Below are 18194 nucleotides of genomic sequence, written 5' to 3' on the forward strand. Positions count from 1 at the left end.
CCCACTGGAGGTGGTCATAAATGTAACCTGTGACCAGTCAAGTATGCCGTTTTCTCTGACCTTAACCAGGGTTAAGATTCTGTCAGGGACAATATAGGTTCTGTGGGTGATGGGTGCTAAAGGAAATTGAAGGCCTACATAAGGGAATGACTATAATGGTGAATGGAAAACTCTAAGGTGTGAAGAAAGGAAAGAGTGACCTTGAAATGTGATGGCATCAGTGAGGTGGGATGACTCCTAGGTTTTTAACCCTACCATTAGCTTCCTTTCACAGCAGATGGAGAAGCTGTGGTGGAGTCACTAGTGTCAGGGGTAAAGAAAAACTTAGGTAAAAGGCTGTTAGGCTTTCAGACAAATTTGCTTCCTGGAGTTTACCTGATTTTATTATGCTGCTCTGATTTTTCCTGAAACCATAATAATCATATGTAATGTCCATGGGATCTGTAGGAAACATTTAATCAAAAGAAAATCTCCTTGAATTTTTGTGTTAAAAAAAAAAAAACTTAAGATATATTTTGTTTTCGCTTTTGAAGGCTACCCTATGAGAATTAAAGCTTAGAATGCCAAGACCCTTCAAACATCTATGATAGTACTTTTTAGGATATATGTACATGTGAAGGGGATGTTTGGTTTCTTTTAGTTAAAATTTAAATTTATCAAGTTAAAAACAAAACTGAGTGTGACTTTACTATGTATATACATTTGGAATCTTCATTTTCTAGTCAGATCCTCACCTTGGCAGTTTGTTATTGAAGTTACTCGATTAAAGCCATCTTTCCCTAGAGCTGAATTATCAGCATTATGAAACAGAACTATTTTCTGGCTAAATGATTTGAAGCCTTTTAGCATGATTCCGTGGGCTTCCCTGGTGGCTCAGAGGTTAAAGCGTCTGCCTGGAATTCGGGAGACCTGGGTTTGATCCCTGGGTCAGGAAGATCCCCTGGAGAAGGAAATGGCAACCCACTCCAGTATTCTTGCCTGGAGAATCCCATGGAGGGAGGAGCCTGGTGGGCTACAGTCCATGGGTCGCAAAGAGTCAGACACGACTGAGTGACTTTAGTGAATTAAGTGGTTCTTACATTTCATACATGGGTTTAATATGCTCAGGCTTTGCTTTTTCCACAAGTCGCCGGACTTGATGTGTTTTTTAAACAAGGCGGTACATCCTTTTCCTCAAGCCTTCATCTGATAGGTGTCTTCTGGACTAGTACTGCAGTTAGGTTTTACTTGAAAGACTTTCTAAGATTTCAACCAACACTTTATAGAGTCAGGATATTAACTTGGCACTTGAGCCTTGGGGCATGATGAAGGTTGAACTTAAGTTTTTGTCTCGATGAAATGCTCAGAAGATGCTGTAAGATGGATCACCGAAATAGGCTTTGGAAACAAGTACCTTGTGTGGACTTTTTTCCCTAAATTTTCATTTCCTCCCCCAGAAACCCAAACACCCAACCACAGGCATCATTGCCATTACACTGGCATTTCACATATGTCATGAAGTTCATCTTGCTGGCTTTAAGTACAACTTTTCTGACCTCAAGAGCCCTTTGCACTACTACGGGAACGCCACCATGTCTTTGATGAGTGAGGTAAGCTTGTATATTCCGCCATCTCACCCTGTCATTTTACTGAGGGAACAGGTTTTGAGAGGTTGATGGCTTAATAAGGGTTTACAGAGATAGCACGTGCTGAAATTAGGAGTGGGGTCCAGAGTTCGTACTACAGCAGCAGCTCCCAATCTGTTGGCCTCAGACCCTTGGAAGAATCTCATCAAACCGACATAGGGACCAAGCCTTACCTTAGATGCTGTATTTGATGCACGGTTTGAAAAGACAGAAACCTGTTGTTTGAGATATGACAAATTCACCTAAAAGCATGGCCGTGATCATGCTAATTATTTTTATGCAGTTTTTCAGTTAAGTAGATGGGAAGGTCTATAACTTTTTAACCTCATGAATGAATCATCATGGTCAGAAAAGTAGTAAACTTTTATACTAGATCATTTTTCTCTTGAATAGGGATTAATAATGGTAGATTTGATCCTTAAATTTTTACTGTGAATGGGAACGAATGTCCTATTTTCCTAATAGATTAGTGGCACAAGAGATAGGAGTTAAATATGACATGTACATTTTAACACTGAACAATAAATGATTTATTGTTAAGTATATGGATATATCCCATGAAATGAAACCAATCCCCTTAAATCCTCATCCCTAAATACTATGTAAGCTGAATACGTGGAATTATTCAGGTTAGATCTTGTCAATTTGGTTTCTAGATTTACACCATAATTCAGTAGACCAGGGTTGGGTTCTTTACTGGCTCAGAGGTTAAAGCGTCTGCCTGCAACGTGGGAGACCTGGGTTCTATCCCTGGGTCGGGAAGATTCCCTGGAGAAGGAAGTGGCAATCCACTCCAGTATTCTTGCCTGGAGAATCCCAAGGACGGAGGAGCCTGGTGGGCTACAGTCCATGGGGTCACAAAGAGTCGGACACGACTGAGTGACTTCACTTCAGCAGACCAGAAGATGATGTGAGGGAGCCTCTTAAGTGATGGTTTAAGTGGAAAGAGTGGGCTTTTAGGGAAGGCTCTGGCAAAAGAATGAGCAATGAAAAACAATAGACAACAAAAGTTCAAGTCCATGTCACTTGTTACTTGAGTTTTTTTTATATAGCATATTCCATTGCTGCCACTGTTAATATCTTCAGATTGGGATAGACGGTGACTTTCGTTTTTCTTCTTTAGAATGAATATCACAATGTGACTGCGGAGCAGCTCTTTCTGAAGGACATTATAGAAAAAAACTTTGTAACCGACTTGACCCAAGAGTAACCCTACAGACTCAGAAGATAATGCTAACAGTATTAGTTTTATTTTTATACTGCAATTTTTAGTTTATTTTTAAATATGTTGGATGTACTTGTCAAGAAATTATGTGTATTAAGTCTGTTGCTGCCTGGTGATTCATAACCACCAGCTTAATTTCTGTGAATATATTTAATTTATGGAAACCAAGATGTTAAGATATCAGGGAAAGTGAACTTTTCATTGCCTTGTTTAAAAATAAGCTAGTTTTCTGAGGTGTTTTTAACTATAGTTAGTTCATCTTAGACTTCTGAAGGGACGTTGACTTCCTAGTAAATAAGGGGGGGTTAGTTTCCTACAACAAATTTTGAATGTAACAGGACATTTTGCGAGGTTCATCTGGCTACTGTAAATTGGTAGGGAACTGGTGTGCAGCAGTTCCTTGATGTAGTGTACTGGACCCACTTCAAGTGTATAACTCTAGTTCCTTTTAGTTATATCTGAGGAACTGGACTGGAGTCTTAAACCAGACCTGAAGCGTGGATGGTTATGGAAATCTAAGATCATACTGGCTGAATTAAGCATTTTTCTCCTGCAGTTAAGTAAACAATGATTATGATCAGTAGTTTGGTAGAATGAAGATTTTTTTTTCTTTTTAAGTCAAAAGAAACAAGATAAACATGAAACTCTGGATAAGTAGATAACCAAAGACTGCAGTTCTTAAAGCCTGGTGACTTCATTATTTTAAAGAAATAAAGTTTATACAAAGAAGCTGAAGTAGGCAAGCTCAAGAAGGAGAAAATTTGTAAGCAGTATTTTTTGCCTGGCTTATTCATTCATTACATTTTCGAAGCTTATTTGAAGTAAAGTAAAAAAGACAAGACAAGAAACAAAGAAGACAAGAACGAGTAGACCTTTAGAAGAGTCAAGCTGTTTCTGGATTTCAGTGGCACTTTCATGACAAAACCAGCTGTCCACATGATTCAGTCACATCTTCAAATGGAAAGCTTACCTAGGGTGCACCAGAAAAGACTTGTGGGATGCAGACAAGCCAGTTGGACTAAAGTGGTGAGCCAGTCTCCCTTTTCACTTGAATGACTATAATCAATGGTTATGGGAAGGGAGGAGGACAGTGGGTGAAGAGAGCAGTAGAAGTTACATGGCTAGAATCAAAAGCTGTCAGAAGAGGTATGTGTAGAAAGAACTGGTATCACTGGGAGACAGTGATAATTATCACTGACAACCTGCCTCCCTAAAGAGGGTGTATAAATATTAGGTCAGAAACAGGAATAAATGACATACTTGAAAGTGGTGTTGGGGGAGAAAACTAGTAGCTGGTTGAACTCAGACCTACATGTTGAATATGGACTCTGTGCTGTTAATCCCAGCGTATGTTCACACATACCTCTCATTTGATCCTTCTGATAACTCAGGTGGAAAAGGCATAGCTGATCATCCCCTCATACCACACAGCCAGGGGCCACAGCTAGACTGTGGATGCTGCGTCTGGCTTCAGAAAGGATGGTGCTGGCTACAGAAAAAAGTCAAACACTAATGGTGGCATTTTCAAATGTTACTGTGAATACTATAACACTGGCCATAATATTTCTGGCTGATCTTAAAATTGAGGAATCTGGTATTTTGTATAGTACGGGAATTGTTACAAACCTCAAGGTTTAAGAAAAAAAAAAAGGAACAAGACACATATATACAATTTATTAAAAACACATGAACACATTAAAATCTCACTATTTATACAATCAAATTCTAGCAACATATACAAATATTGAGTGACTACAGTACATGCCGAGGTAAGAAAAGTACATTCTGGGAGAATATCACTGACACTCAAAGCCATTTTTATTTCCAATACGTATTTCAATATATGTTTTGTTTCTACCTTTCCCAGTGCCAAAAAAGAAGAGGAGGAGATGAGAAGAAGAAACTAGTTACAAGTTGGATTATATGAGAACTGGTGCCACAGTTGACCTAAAAATATCCAACTCTTACTTAGATATTGCAATTTAGGGATTTCAAGTTCAGAACCAAAAGGCAAAGCCAGTAGGTAATTTTTTTCTTTAAATAAACAGAACTTCACTGATTTCTCTTAAGAGGGTTGAAAAGCTTTTATTGTCCCACCTAATCTAGTTGTTCTTTCTAATCCTATTATCTGACATGGTGTTTTCCCATAACCCTCTTGCTCTCCAGGTAACAATTTGGAGCCCAGGGAAAGAGGTTCAAGCTTTATTACATTCCACAGAATTATGGCCACATGTATATTTAAATAAGCTCATTTTCTGCTCCCTCTTGTGGATGGGAGGGAGAAGGGCAAATGTATACATAACATATTTTCAATTACTGTATAAATCTTCTACTCGAACCATTTCAACAGCAAATAAACCCATTGTTCAATGCAAAGTGCAAATAGCGAAACGTGAACTTAAATAATTGGGCTAGACCCTGCATACACAATAGGATCTATTTAGATTTACAGCTTTTAATACAATATAAATCAGCATTCACAATATCTTACCTTTAACTGTGCTGGTTCCTAAGATCAAGTAACAGCGAAGTCAGTGTAATTTTATGAAACCTTAAGGGCCACATTTCCTGTACCACTGTCTGATTCTATTTTTATAACTGCATTAACAGGAAAAAATTTAACCCAGTAAGTCACAGTGACTTTTTTTTTTTTACATGTTTCAAGCAAAGAATAAAAAATCAAGGCAATTTTGTAAAAAAATGGTTACCTTCACATTTTCAGTTGTTACTTGATTGTCTCCAAAGCTGTATATATATCAGACATAGTAACGTTAAAAAAAAAAATTGTAATATGAAAACGAATTAAAAAGTACAAACCAGAACAACCTTTTGTATCAGGCTCAGCTCAATTGGAAAGTAAAATATATAATAGTAGTTAAAAACTAGATATTTTATAAAAATTATTGGTAGTTCAGGGACAGCACAGTGGCAACATATGAATCAAGTCTTAAAACATGCATTATTTAAGAAAACATTTGCTTCTCAAAAAAAAAAAGTTCTATGGGAAAACAATCAGGTACGCACAATTAAAAATAGCAAGCATCTTTGGAAAAAAGAACTAGTTACTGAACTCATTTCTCTTAAAGCTTCAAATAGGCATATGATTTTAGAAAGTAGATTTTTGTATACTAAAGATGAATAAAAAAATAAAGCAATTGGTTTACTCTCTTCCCACCTGGAGGGGGATGACTATGTGCTTTACACATTCATACCTGTTTTAATAAAAGTTCAACATCTGTGCTTTTTGTTTCAAATATTTTGAAACAAAATGTGTATTGGTTTTTCAGTGAATAAAATTATGCCTCAAAAGTCTGTTGGAAAAAGGAAAAGCAACTGAAAATAAGACCAACAAAATCATACAACTAGAACGCAGGGAGGCTGTAGAATTTGGCAGTTCTGTTTTGGTTCAACGTTTTACAATACTGAAAGACTCATGGAAGCAAGCAAAATGAACACTGTACATAGTTGGTTAAATTTAGCAAATTCTGCCATCATCTGGCGGTACAGGCTAAAAGAAAAGACTAGAACCTGCTGGGGAAGTACATTTCAATATTAACTATAAACTAGGGGATGTAAAATTGATATATTTTAATTATATGGTTAGCTTCTCATATCATCTTACCAATCTGAAGACTTCTAAAGATGGTTTCTACACTAAGGCTAGTAAACTGCAGATGATTTCTATTTCAGTCATTTAGACTACTTCTGGGTGACCGAAGTTGCCCAGAGGTACCAAAAACAAGATAGGAATTTTCCTTTGCTAGGATGCTAAAACATTTGTTCCCTCTGTTCCCTGTGATACACGAGACTACTCACACCCCCGACCACATAGATGGCATAATCACACAGAGCCGAAAAATACATGCTGGGTTTGCATTTCTTACTGTGGGAAAATATTTATTTATTTCACTAAAAATAATAAATACCTTGAGATTCAAAGAGTCTGTATATAAAACCAAAACAATTTGGTTGTTTTTGTGGAGGGGAGGTAATTTATACGATTCCTGAGGAATAATTTTGCCTTTCACGTTGAGAAATATTAAGTGGGTATTGTTTACAGTGTTCACGTTTACAAGTCCTTAACTTTTCACACTCTCCTAGGAAGAATCCCATTGCAAATAAAGTCTGGAGCAGAGGATCTCCTTTATAGCTTTTTTAATTTATAAAATTCCTGTTTCCGCATGAAGACACTAGGGGATCTAAATTAATGAGATTGATAGAGCAAGCATCACGCACTGAAAACACTCAGGCATTTATAACATGAGAATGGGGCAGGCCCCAAGGGCCCCAGGTGGAACAAGCCAGGGATGAGACCAGGTCATGTACTATGAAATGTTTACGTTCATTAGAGTGTCAGAAAGTGAAAAATCACTCTGCTCTCTACAGGTCAGTTTCCCAGCTACAGCTCTTCCTAAGGAAAAGATGGTTAAATATATAATGCTGCAATCAAAACCATGATTATATCAATATATATTTTTTAAATTCAGAAAGCAATACAGGAATAGAAGAGGAAGAAATCACAATAGTACCCACCTTTCACAAATTGCTGAATTTCAAGCCATTAGACATTTTAAGAACAGTACCATGCGTTATTGCCAAAAAGGCTTACAGAGCCATCTCGAGTTCATCAATGTACCTGCAGCATCAGTAATAAATACTCAGTGATTTTAAATTTCTTTGAAGTGCATAGTAGGGAGCCTTTTCTGTATAAAATAGTGTTTTACAGTAGTAACAAACAAGATGTTTGAAATTTCATAGGCAAGCAGTAACTGTGCCACAGTAACCCTTTTAAAGCAAGATGGTAAGATTAGTAGTTTTTTGTACCTCGGTCATCACACTTCCCCTCAACCACATCCGTGACAGATATGTAATACGTTCTACCACTAATACAACAACAACAAAGGCCATGTGCTTTAAAATGACGCTTTGTAAAAAGCAGCATCACCTTCAAAGGACTTCTTTAAAAACGTCACATTCACCCTCCCTCCCTGCTTCTGACACCTCCTGCGTGCTCTGCGGCACCTGGTACACCAGTTCGTCCGGGGCGCTTGGGCCCGGCTTCCCACCTTTCGGGGTATCATACTGGGCCTGCGCCGAGGAGCAGCTGTCGGTCCTGGAGAGGAGAGTGTTGTATGTTCCCACTGAGGGGGGTGGTTGGTTCCCTGCAGCTTTGAAAGTGGAAGTTGAGGGCAGGCCAGCTGCAGCTGAGGGGTGCCCGGACATGTCCATGACGATTGGTGTTGCGTACTCAGGCCCGGTCACTGGCAGTGGTTCTGCATAGGCGTGGTAAACTTCTTGCATTGGGGAGCTGTAGGGATCGAGGTCAGCATACCCTGCTTCTTTTCCTTCTTCTGGTTTAAAGGTAGACCTCTGATGGAGGGGGCCCACAATTCCTCCCACAAGTGGCTGCGCATACTCTGGGTGTCGCAAAACACAAACAGAAGAGTTCTCTCATTAATGCCACAGGCTTACCCTGAAAACACACACATCTTTATGGCACCTGTGCTATCATGGAGACGGATGGATTTTCCTGTAAGAATCAACTTCAAAATTAAAAAAGATGTTATCTCAAGGTAGTATGTCAATGTGCCAGAAAGCTTCATTCATGGAATTCTGCATAAAGAGTGTATGTGTTCTTCAGATTTACAGATAACTATTTCATTCGAAAATAAATAGTCCATTACTGTATTGGTCTTGAAAAATAATTTCATGTTTTTCTTTTTCAAATATTAGGACATGTTTAAAATATACACTGGGTTAACAGGATAAATACTGAGGCCACTGTGTCTTTTTCCTGCTCTCCTTTTAATACCCCCAAACTCCCAATAAAACCAAATGAAATTCCACATAAGCAGACAAAATACCCAAAGTTTTTAAGAAATGAATACCCTGATTTTATGGATAGAACATCTGAGACACAGAAGTGACTCTCTTGAGGTCTTTTTTAAAAAGTGGTTCTACATTTGGAAACTACCTCATCTCCTACACGTGGAAAAGATAAAGGATGCTGTGAATACCCAAGCACTTTACAGCAAGCTCAGCGGTGTGCCCTCGAGCCCGGGCTGTGCTGTGATTACCTGCGGAGTCCGCCTGCAGCATGGTGGGGACCTCTCTTGGACTCAGGTGGTTCACCTCGCTACTGCTGTAGCGAACTGGGGTTTCCTCGTGCTCCACTGATTTGGCGGGAAGAAACTGCTTCATTCCTTTCCACCAACCTTCATGGTGATCATAAGCAAGAGAGACCATTAAAGAGAAAGCTATGTTTGAAATGTAACAGTATACGAAGGGAGAAATTCTGCTGCATTTAAGCCATTTCTGTAACAAAGATATATAAAATGAGCCTTGATGATCAAGAATTTTTTTAAAAAATGTGGTAAAATACACATAACATTTTCTATCTTACCCTTTTTTTTTTTTTGGCTGCACCCACACGGCTTCCAGGATCTCAGTTTCCTGACCAGGGATTGAATCCAGTAGTAGGAAAAGCCTGGAATCCTGACCACTAGGCACCAGGGAACTTTCTGAACCACTAATTAAGCAGCTCAGTGATACTACATATGTTTACATTGTTGGGCAACCCTCACTCCAGCCATCTCCGTCTTGTGAAACTGAGGTTTCACATCCATGAAACCGTAATTTCTGATTCTCTCTTCCCCTCAGTCCCTGGAAACCAGCACTCTACTTTGTCTTTAGAATACTATACATAAGTAGTACCTTGTATAAACGGAGTCATATGTTATTTTTCTTTTTGTGACTGGCTTATTTCACTTAGCATCAAGTCCTCAAGGTTCATCCACATTGTAGTATATAGTACAGAATTTCCTTTTTTAAGGCTTAACATTCCATTTTATGTGTATACTGCATTTTGCTTATCCATATACTAGTGGATCGATACTTGGGTTGCTTCCATGTTTTAACTATTTAATACTGCTATGAAGATGGAAGTAGACACATTTATTCAAGACTCTGTTTTCAATTCTTTTGGGTATACACCTAGAAGTGGAACTGCTGGATCATACAGTAATTGTATTTTTAACTCTTTGAGGAACTGACCAAAAACACACACCTACTTTCCAAAGAAGCTGTACCATTTTACATTCCCATCAACAGTGCACAATGGTTCCAATTTCTTCACATCCTTGCCAATACTTGCCATTTTCTGTTTTTCCCCTATTCTCTATTTTCTCTCATTTTATTATTTACTTCTTCCCAGTAGCTCTGGGTTTAGTTTGTTCTTCTTTTTCTAGTTCCTTAAGTTGTTCAAGCTTATTTTCTGCTTTGATAGACTATCCAATGCAAAGCAGAACACGGTACAAATCTCTATCAAAAGCAAACTGAAACAAACCACTGCTGTTACAGTGCAGCCAGACAGTTGTTACAGCAGTGGTTTTTAATACAGTAATAAGTTCAAAGAATTCTAAGATTAACCCTGGGCGGGGGGTGGGGGGAAGCGGCACAGGATCTGACCCCACCACTGCTCTTTTCTGCCCTAGTCACAGTGAACTCTCTGGGCTCCGAACAGTCATTCCAGTGAGGCTGGGGAAGAGGGAGACCCGCAGAAGGGCCCTGCTGTGACCTGCAGCAAGCTGCCACCTGCCACACACAGTAGGAATCAGAAGGAACGACAACTCATGGCAGAGATGGCAGACTAGCTCCACTGGGACAAACAGCCACAGCAGAGTGAGCCACGCTGTCACCAGAACTGCAGTCTCCCACCTCTTGCCTAGCGTTCACGTATACCATGCAGAAAGCTGGTCTCAAGACAGAGACGTACATGGAGGCAAATCAGACACGTTTCCAGAAGGAAAAGAGCAAAGCGTGTGTTATGAGAAATTCTTATAACGAAATTCCATTTCATTACTCAGCGACTACAGGAGATTTTTACAGAAAAGAAAAAAATCAGAACAGAAGAGGAATGCCATTTTTCTAACAGTGCCGGGGAGTTCATGTGGGCCTGAAAATGGCTTTCCTCTTCTACTGTCGCCCCCTACAGGGCAGGGCTTCCCTCTGCTGCTGCTGCTGCTGCTGCTGCTGCTAAGTCGCTTCAGTCGTGTCGGACTCTGTGCGACCCCATAGACAGCAGCCCATCAGGCTCTCCCGTCCCTGGGACTCTTCAGGCAAGAACACTGGAGTGGGCTGCCATTTCCTTCTCCAATGCATGAAAGTGAAAAGTGAAAGTGAAGTCGCTCAGTCGTGTCCGACTCATGGACTGCAGCCCACCAGGCTCCTCCACCCATGAAGAGATATGAAGCTGTAAATTACCTGCCCGGTCCCAGTACGGTAAGTCATAGGTGCCTTTAGTTTTTTTCTTTCTGGAAAAATACAGGAAAAAAAAAAAGCAAATAGAGTGAACTCACTAGTAAGAAAGCTCTGAAACAGTAAGATAAACACTCAAAAGTTAATAATTAGTCAAGAGTACACACTGCTACTTGCTGATCTACCCGGGGGAGACCTCTTTTTCATTTGACTTTCAAAGTTGCCATGGTTGAATTCTGGACTCTCAATAAATATTAAGCAACTATCTGCTGACAGAGTTATTTTGTTAACCAACTCTTTCCCACTCAAAACGGATAAAGAGTTGTTTTTTTTTTTTTTTTTTAAAGACTGATTCTGTAGATAAAAAAGCTGAATCAAACCAGAGACCCAACCCTGACATGTTAGGTTTATTTTGGTTTCAAATACAAATTTCACAAATCTGTTGATTCATCAAGTTCACAGGACAACAAGAATAACAAAACCCTTACATTTTCTTCTCCATTGTTATTATTTTCTCAACTTACTGTTTTTTCCCTACGGTCCTTTGCCCCTGAGAAGTTTAAAGTGTCACACATACCCTTAACTGCGTAGACCTGATTCCTCTACCCTGCCCAGGACAAGCCACACCATCACTAACAGGGAGAGAGCTGAGGACCATGCGGGCTGTGGAGAAGGTTCTCCTTAGCCCACTCCTCAGAATTCAGAACATCTTTCCCTGGGGAAACTTCCATCCCTCCCTAGCATTAAGAACTGCTATCTACAGAGAAAAATATCAAGCACATGAAAGGACATTTTCTGGTTCAAGAATGTAAATCTAATTAAAATAATGCTCTGCAAGCTAAAGAGAAAGAAGCTGTTGCATTGTTATAAATGAGCTCCAGAGGGTTATGTGATTTGCTCATGATCACAAATGAGGCTTCCTCAAAAGCCCAAGGTATGCGCCTTTCCTACTTGGACACATTCTTCTCCAGTATAAGACTGTGTTTTTATTATTGATACTAAGAGCTTCCTCACTTAAAAGTATGGCTGTATTTAAAATATAATACTTCATTATTTCAAGGAAGTAAAGTGTAAAATTTGTGGATAAGAAGATAGGTGCTGAAGCTGTCCAATAGTTGTACTATAAAATAGGATGGCATATTCTTGATCTCAAATGAAAAAGCTTCAGGTTATTTATTCATGACATGTAAAGTACTTAGAACAGTGCCCGGCATGGGTCAGGGAGTCAGTAAGTGGCAGCTGTTTTTATTATTACTTTTCTCCTGGCTACCTTCCATAAGCCCCTTAATGGCAGTTCCTCTTTGCTCCTTGTCACAAAGCCAGTTGTCTGCAATTTCATTCACTAAGTTCTTAAAAGTAACCTTAATTCTGCAGCTCAGACCTTCTGTCCTGAACAGGATCGTGTTCCATCTACCTCTCTGTGGAGTCTGAATACCCACAGAGTCCTCTAGACACCATCCCAAACTCATCCCAGGACTTGTCTCGGGGCTCTCAAACAGTTCTGCTCACCATTCCTCACCCCCCGGCCCGGGGCTTTAACCGTAGATGATTAGACCTGATCAGCTGATTGTCAGAGGCCTGGACCAAATCCCCACCCTGCCATGTGCTGACCAGGTGACCTCGGCAGGTTACTTGTGCCCTCTCAGTCTCACTTTCCTTTTCTGTAAATGGGATCTGTAACAATACCTGCTTTACAAACTGGTTAAATGAGTTAAACATGTAAGGCGTTTAGAATAATGTGTAAAGTCAGCATTTCATTTGATTTTGTATAAAGATTTGCCATTGATGTTCTCATCACCACTATTGCTGGAGAGCAGCATAAACTTCCCTTCCTGGACTCTCCAACAGCCCTGTTCCCTCCTTCCCCTCCTCACCCTCCCCCGCCATGCTAAGCTGTCAGTCCTGCAGACAGGGTCCTTCCTCCCATGGAACACACTGTAGTCAGTCCTGTTTTGATGGGATTTCTTTTGTGTTATGATTCCTACTCCTCTTGTGTGAAACTTACGGGATTTAAGCTATTTATGATGTGTGTGTGTGTGTGTGTGTGTGTGTGTTATTTGCTCAGCTATATCCAGCTCTTTGCGACTGCATGGACTGTAGCCCAGCAGGCTCCTCTGTCCATGGTATTCTCCAGGCAAGCATACTGGAGTGACTTGCCATTCCCTCCTCCAGGGGATCTTCCCGATCTAGGAATTGAACCCAGATCTCCTGCATTACAGGCAGATTCTTTACCAACTGAGCTACCAGGGAAGCCTGTACGACTTGCTACCTAGTTCAAAATGGGAGTCCCAGTGGCCAAGGTGAACTTTCCTAAGAGTTGTTTTGAAACGTCTGCTGTAGGGTTGCCAGTGTCTTAGCATGGTAAACTGAGAACATTACTTTAGATCAGAAGTTTGATGGGCCATGTATAGCACAGGAACAGACAGAGAGACCAAAGGAATCAGGACTCCTCCCCTGGGTAACAGTTACTCCATAAGAGGAGACCACTGAGCTGAGTGACCTGAAGGCTCTTGGCTGGAGGCCCTGACCCCATGCACATGGACGTTGCCTGTGGCCCTGCTGGGGCCAAGGCCTGCAGTTGGACCAGAGACTGCTGCTGCTGGTGCCAAGACGCCTCCTTCCAGACTGCTCCTTGGAGTGGTTCGTTACCCCACTTTCCCTACTCTGCCCAACCTGAGTTCTGTGCTAATTACGTGTAATAAACCCAGTGACTTGTTGAACACGGGCTACTGTTTTATCTCCAATCTTGTGATTCCTATCTGCCCTGAGAGCTCGGCCCTGTGACAAGCAGGTTCCATGGTGGATGGTTATCTGCAATGTATTCTCTCCCACTGGACAGACTTTGGGGCTCACGAGAGGATTCCCACCAGATGGCTCAAATATTTGGTACAGAGTCAGAGCGCAAATATTTAATGGCTAAACAAATGAACTCCCTCCAAACCTGTTAAGTCACCAAAGCTGTCCCCGCTGCTATGTTATCCCTACTGGTCTAACTGCACAAGCCAGAAACTGGAGTGAATCCTAGATCCTCCTCCTCCTCTGGCAAGCAGCCCATCAAGCCCCCCACTGACACCACTGGCAAACTCTCCCCCTCATGTCTGCCCCCTGTCCTAGAACTGATGTGTTATGTTCTTGCCTGGCCTTAGTAGATTCCTAACTCATCTCTCTCTTTTCTAGTCTCTTGTCTCTTCAATCCATCCTCACCAACTGCTGCCACCATTTACCTACAGTCATCTGAGAGTATCACCTGCCCGCTGAACACTGGTCAATGTCTTCCCCATCTACAGAAAGCCTTCCTGGTCCAGACCCAGGCTTCATTTCTATGAGTCTCCCAGTGCTCCCCGATGCCAAGCCCCTGTGAGACAACTCACTATTCTGCCTACATTCCACATCTCTGTGCCTTCTCCCAAGCCATGCCCTCAGTCTGGGCCATTCTCTCTTCCTCTATCTAGCTAAAATCAACTCCTCCTTTAAGGGAAAACTTGTCAAATATGAGGATTACTCTTTTCTGGAAAGAAGGTTTCAGGTAACTCTCAAAGTTCTTGCATCTGTGTTCCTCTGCACTTCACGTACAACTCATCAAGCCAAAGTACAGTGGTCAATCTGCCAGACAATCTGGAGATAAGAATGTGTTTCATTCTCTCAGTAAATGTTACTCAGTGTCTGTTATACCTTACTACTGTGTGTAACCCAGTGTGTAACACAAAGTTTGATATAATAAAGGTACTCAATAACTTTTTACGGGATTGAACTTACTCATTTTTTACGGGAATAAAGGAGAAATGTACATATTTTTATTTTAATGACCACCTTAACTCTTCCTCTCAAAAGGGTTCATCTTCTATATTTAGTTCTATTTCATATTTGGAAACATCCCCTCTAGGACCAGTCAGGTGAACTGGTTTTGCACTAACCTGTTTCTCCAATGCCAAGCACACACTAGTATGAGAATGAGAGTGGTGAGCACCATGACCAACACAGGGACAAGGACCGCGGCCAAGGCTACATCTGAAAAACAGCAGCAGACAAAAACACATTAACACCAAAGAAAGAATCATTAAGGAGAAGAGTAAAGATTAACCGTATCATCATTCAAAGTTTTTCTAGCTCAAAAAAAAAACAACCCCATAATTTATGTCATGAGAGTGGGCACAGGTGGTAACTGTAGAGATTTCACAGATACATGGAAATTTGTTGCATTATTTGCTCCACCATTCTATGTTTTTAAAACACCAAGACAGATTAAAAGACAAATGATAAACCAGGAAATATTTTCTGCATATGTGATAAGAGGTTAATAATAGTTAATCTATTACAGAGTTTACAGTAAAAAATAAACAGGAAGGTCAGTAGAGATAATAAAGCAATGCATTAAGAAGCTAAGAATTCAGTGCTGAGGTACACTGAAAGCATATCGTGGAGCACAATGCTGCAGATTACATGCGTTACCTGATTGAAGAATATGAGGATGCTTACAAGAAACAATTCTCTCAGTACATAAAGAACAACGTAACTACAGCCATGATGGAGGAGATGTATAAGAAAGCTCATGCTGTAATATGAGAAAATCTAGCATATGAGAAGAAGCCTAAGAAAGAAGTTAAAAAGAAGAGGTGAGGTGGAACTGTCCCAAAATGTCATTTGCTCAGAAGAAAGATCAGCTTCCTTCAAGTTCAGGAACAGGCTGCCAAGAGTTAATAAACCAAACCTCAATTTGCTATCAAAATTTTTCAGATAAAGACAATAATAAACTTATTGAACAAGCGAAAAAAAAAAAAAAAGGGAGCATTAAACATGTTCACCTCACTAGTAATCAGAGAAGTAGAACTCAGACAAGAATAAGATGCTATGTTTGCTTATCAAGTTGGCAAATATTTAAAAGAACAACTAATTGCTGAAGAGGGTCTCAATGCCTATTGAGATCATTCTGATTGGCATTTTGGGGCAAAATTTATAAAAAGGTGTTACTTGACAATTCTCTATGCAGAATTATTCTTAGGAGAAAACTATGATGCCATTCAAAGATGTACCTTTAAAGATCTTTGCTACTGTGTCTGCAGAAGAGTGAAAACCGGGAAGTGATCCAAATGCTCAACAATGAGGGGGAGGAAGTAAATCACTGTATCCTCCTTATAATAAAATATTACCTAGGTACTGGAAGTGACTGCAAAATAGTTACAGATGTGAAAAAATAACAACATAGTACCAAGTTGTTGTTCAGTTGCTAAGTTGTGTTCCACTCTTTGGGACCCCAGGGACTGCAGCCACCAGGCTTCCCTGTTCTTCACCATCTCCTGGAGCTTGTTCAAACTCATGTGCATTGAGTCAGTGATGCCATCCAACCATCTCATCCTCTGTTACCCATTTCTCCTCTTGCCTCCAATCTTTCCCAGCATCAGGGTCTTTTCCAATGAGTTGGCTCTTTGTATCAGGTGGCCAAAGTATTGGAGCTTCAGTATCAGTCTTTCCAATGAATATTCAGGGTTCATTTTCTTTAGGGTTGGCTGGTTTGATCTCCTTGCTGTCCAAGGGACTCTCGAGAATTTTCTCCAACACCACAGTTTAACAGCATCAATTCTCTGGCACTCAGCCTTTTACTGTCCAGCTCTCACACCTGTACATGACTACTGGAAAAACCATAGCTTTGACAATACACATCTTTGTAGGCAAAGTAATGTCTCTGCTTTTGAATACACTGTCTAGGTTTATCATTGTGTTTCTTCTAAGGAGCAAACATCTTTTAATTTCATGGCTGCAGTCACCATCCTCAGTGATTTTGGGGCCCAAGAAAATAAAGTCTATCACTGTTTCCATTGTTTCCCCATCTATTTGCCATGAAGTGATGCAAGCAGATGCTATGATCTTCATGTTTTGAATGCTGAGTTTTAAGCCAGCTTTTTTACTCTCCTCTTTCACCTTCAAGAGGCTTTTTAATTTCTCTTTGCTTTCTGCCATAAGGGTAGTGTCATCTGCATATCTGAGGTTATTGATATTTCTCCTGGCAATCTTGATTCCAGCTTGTGATTCATCCAGACTGGCATTTCACATGATGTATTCTGCAAATAGTATTAAGTATTGAAACCAAATGCATGTATGAACAAGGCAGAAACCAACACAATGCTGGAGCCTGCGGGAACTTGGAGATCACTTAATAAGGGGATTAAGTGATCTCACTCTATAGATAAAGAATCCTGGGTAGAAAATGGTCTGCTTAAGGTCATCTGTATGGAACAACTGATCAAGAAAGGAGTAAGACAGGGCTGTCTGCTGTTGCCCTGTTTGTTTAAGCTATACACTGAGCACATCATGAGAAATGCCAGGCTGGATGAGTTACAAGCGGGAACCAAAATAGGCGAGAAAAACATCAACAACCTCATGATAAGCACATGATACCACTCTAACGGCAAAAAGTGAAGAGGAACTAAAGAGCCCCTTGATGAGGGTGAAGGAGGAGAGTGAAAGAGCTGGCTTAAGACTAAATATTAAAAAAAAACTAAGATCATGGCATCTGGCCCCATTACTACATGGCAAACAGAAGGGGAAAAGGTGGAAACAGTGACAGAATTCCTCATCTTGGGCTCCAAAATCACTGCAGATGGTGAGTCCAGCTATGAAATCAGAAGACAATTGCTTCTTGGCAGGAAAGTGATGACAAACCTAGACAGTGTGTTGAGAAACAGAGACATCACTCTGCCAACAAAGGTCCATATAGTCAAGGCTATGGTCTTCCCAGTGGTTAGGTACAGTTTTGAGAGCAGAACCGTAAAGAAAGCAGAATGCCAAAGAATTGATGCCTTCAGACTGTGGTGTTGGAGAAGACTCCTGAAAGTCCCATGGGCACCAAAGAATTAATGTCTTCAAACTGTGGTGCTGGAGAAGACTCCTGAAAGTCCTGCGGGCAGCAAGGAGATCAAACCAGTGAATCTTAAGAGAGATCAACCTTGAATAGTCACTGGAAGGACTGATACTGAAGCTGAAGCTCCAGTATATTGGTCATCTGATGTGAACACATGACTCATTGGAAAAGTTCCTGATGCTGGGAAAGATTGAGGGCAGGAGAAGAGGGCATCAGAGGATGAGATGGTAGA

General features: G+C 40.5%; 2 protein-coding genes and 1 long non-coding RNA gene across 16 annotated transcripts in view; 2 read left to right on the plus strand and 1 right to left on the minus strand.

The window, feature by feature from the left end:
• The window catches only part of ST3GAL6 (ST3 beta-galactoside alpha-2,3-sialyltransferase 6), a 126556-nt gene extending 120450 nt beyond the window's left edge, over window positions 1–6106 (plus strand). For 11 of the 14 annotated variants that reach the window (XM_059889591.1, XM_059889575.1, XM_059889760.1 and 8 more), the window contains 3 exons: window positions 1437–1589; window positions 2749–3876; window positions 4718–4919. In XM_059889591.1, the coding sequence (XP_059745574.1) occupies window positions 1437–1589; window positions 2749–2835 (240 nt within the window). In that variant the 3' untranslated portion in view covers window positions 2836–3876; window positions 4718–4919. 14 annotated transcript variants of the gene reach the window in all.
• Window positions 6107–6581: 475 nt separating this feature from the next.
• DCBLD2 (discoidin, CUB and LCCL domain containing 2) overlaps window positions 6582–18194 on the minus strand; it is an 82714-nt gene continuing 71101 nt past the window's right edge. The window contains exons 13-16 of the mRNA NM_001205911.3: window positions 15021–15114; window positions 11113–11162; window positions 8928–9065; window positions 6582–8267 (exon numbers count right to left, since the gene is read on the minus strand). Of these exons, the coding sequence (NP_001192840.3) occupies window positions 7798–8267; window positions 8928–9065; window positions 11113–11162; window positions 15021–15114 (752 nt within the window). The 3' untranslated portion in view covers window positions 6582–7797. The remainder of the gene's footprint in view (window positions 8268–8927; window positions 9066–11112; window positions 11163–15020; window positions 15115–18194) is intronic.
• On the plus strand, window positions 9059–14847 carry LOC104970815 (uncharacterized). Its single transcript, XR_804140.4, has 2 exons — window positions 9059–11130; window positions 14284–14847. It is a non-coding gene; the product is annotated as an uncharacterized lncRNA (long non-coding RNA).

This window comes from Bos taurus, chromosome 1 (assembly GCF_002263795.3).
Source record: "Bos taurus isolate L1 Dominette 01449 registration number 42190680 breed Hereford chromosome 1, ARS-UCD2.0, whole genome shotgun sequence".
In the NCBI taxonomy this organism is placed as follows: domain Eukaryota; kingdom Metazoa; phylum Chordata; class Mammalia; order Artiodactyla; family Bovidae; genus Bos; species Bos taurus.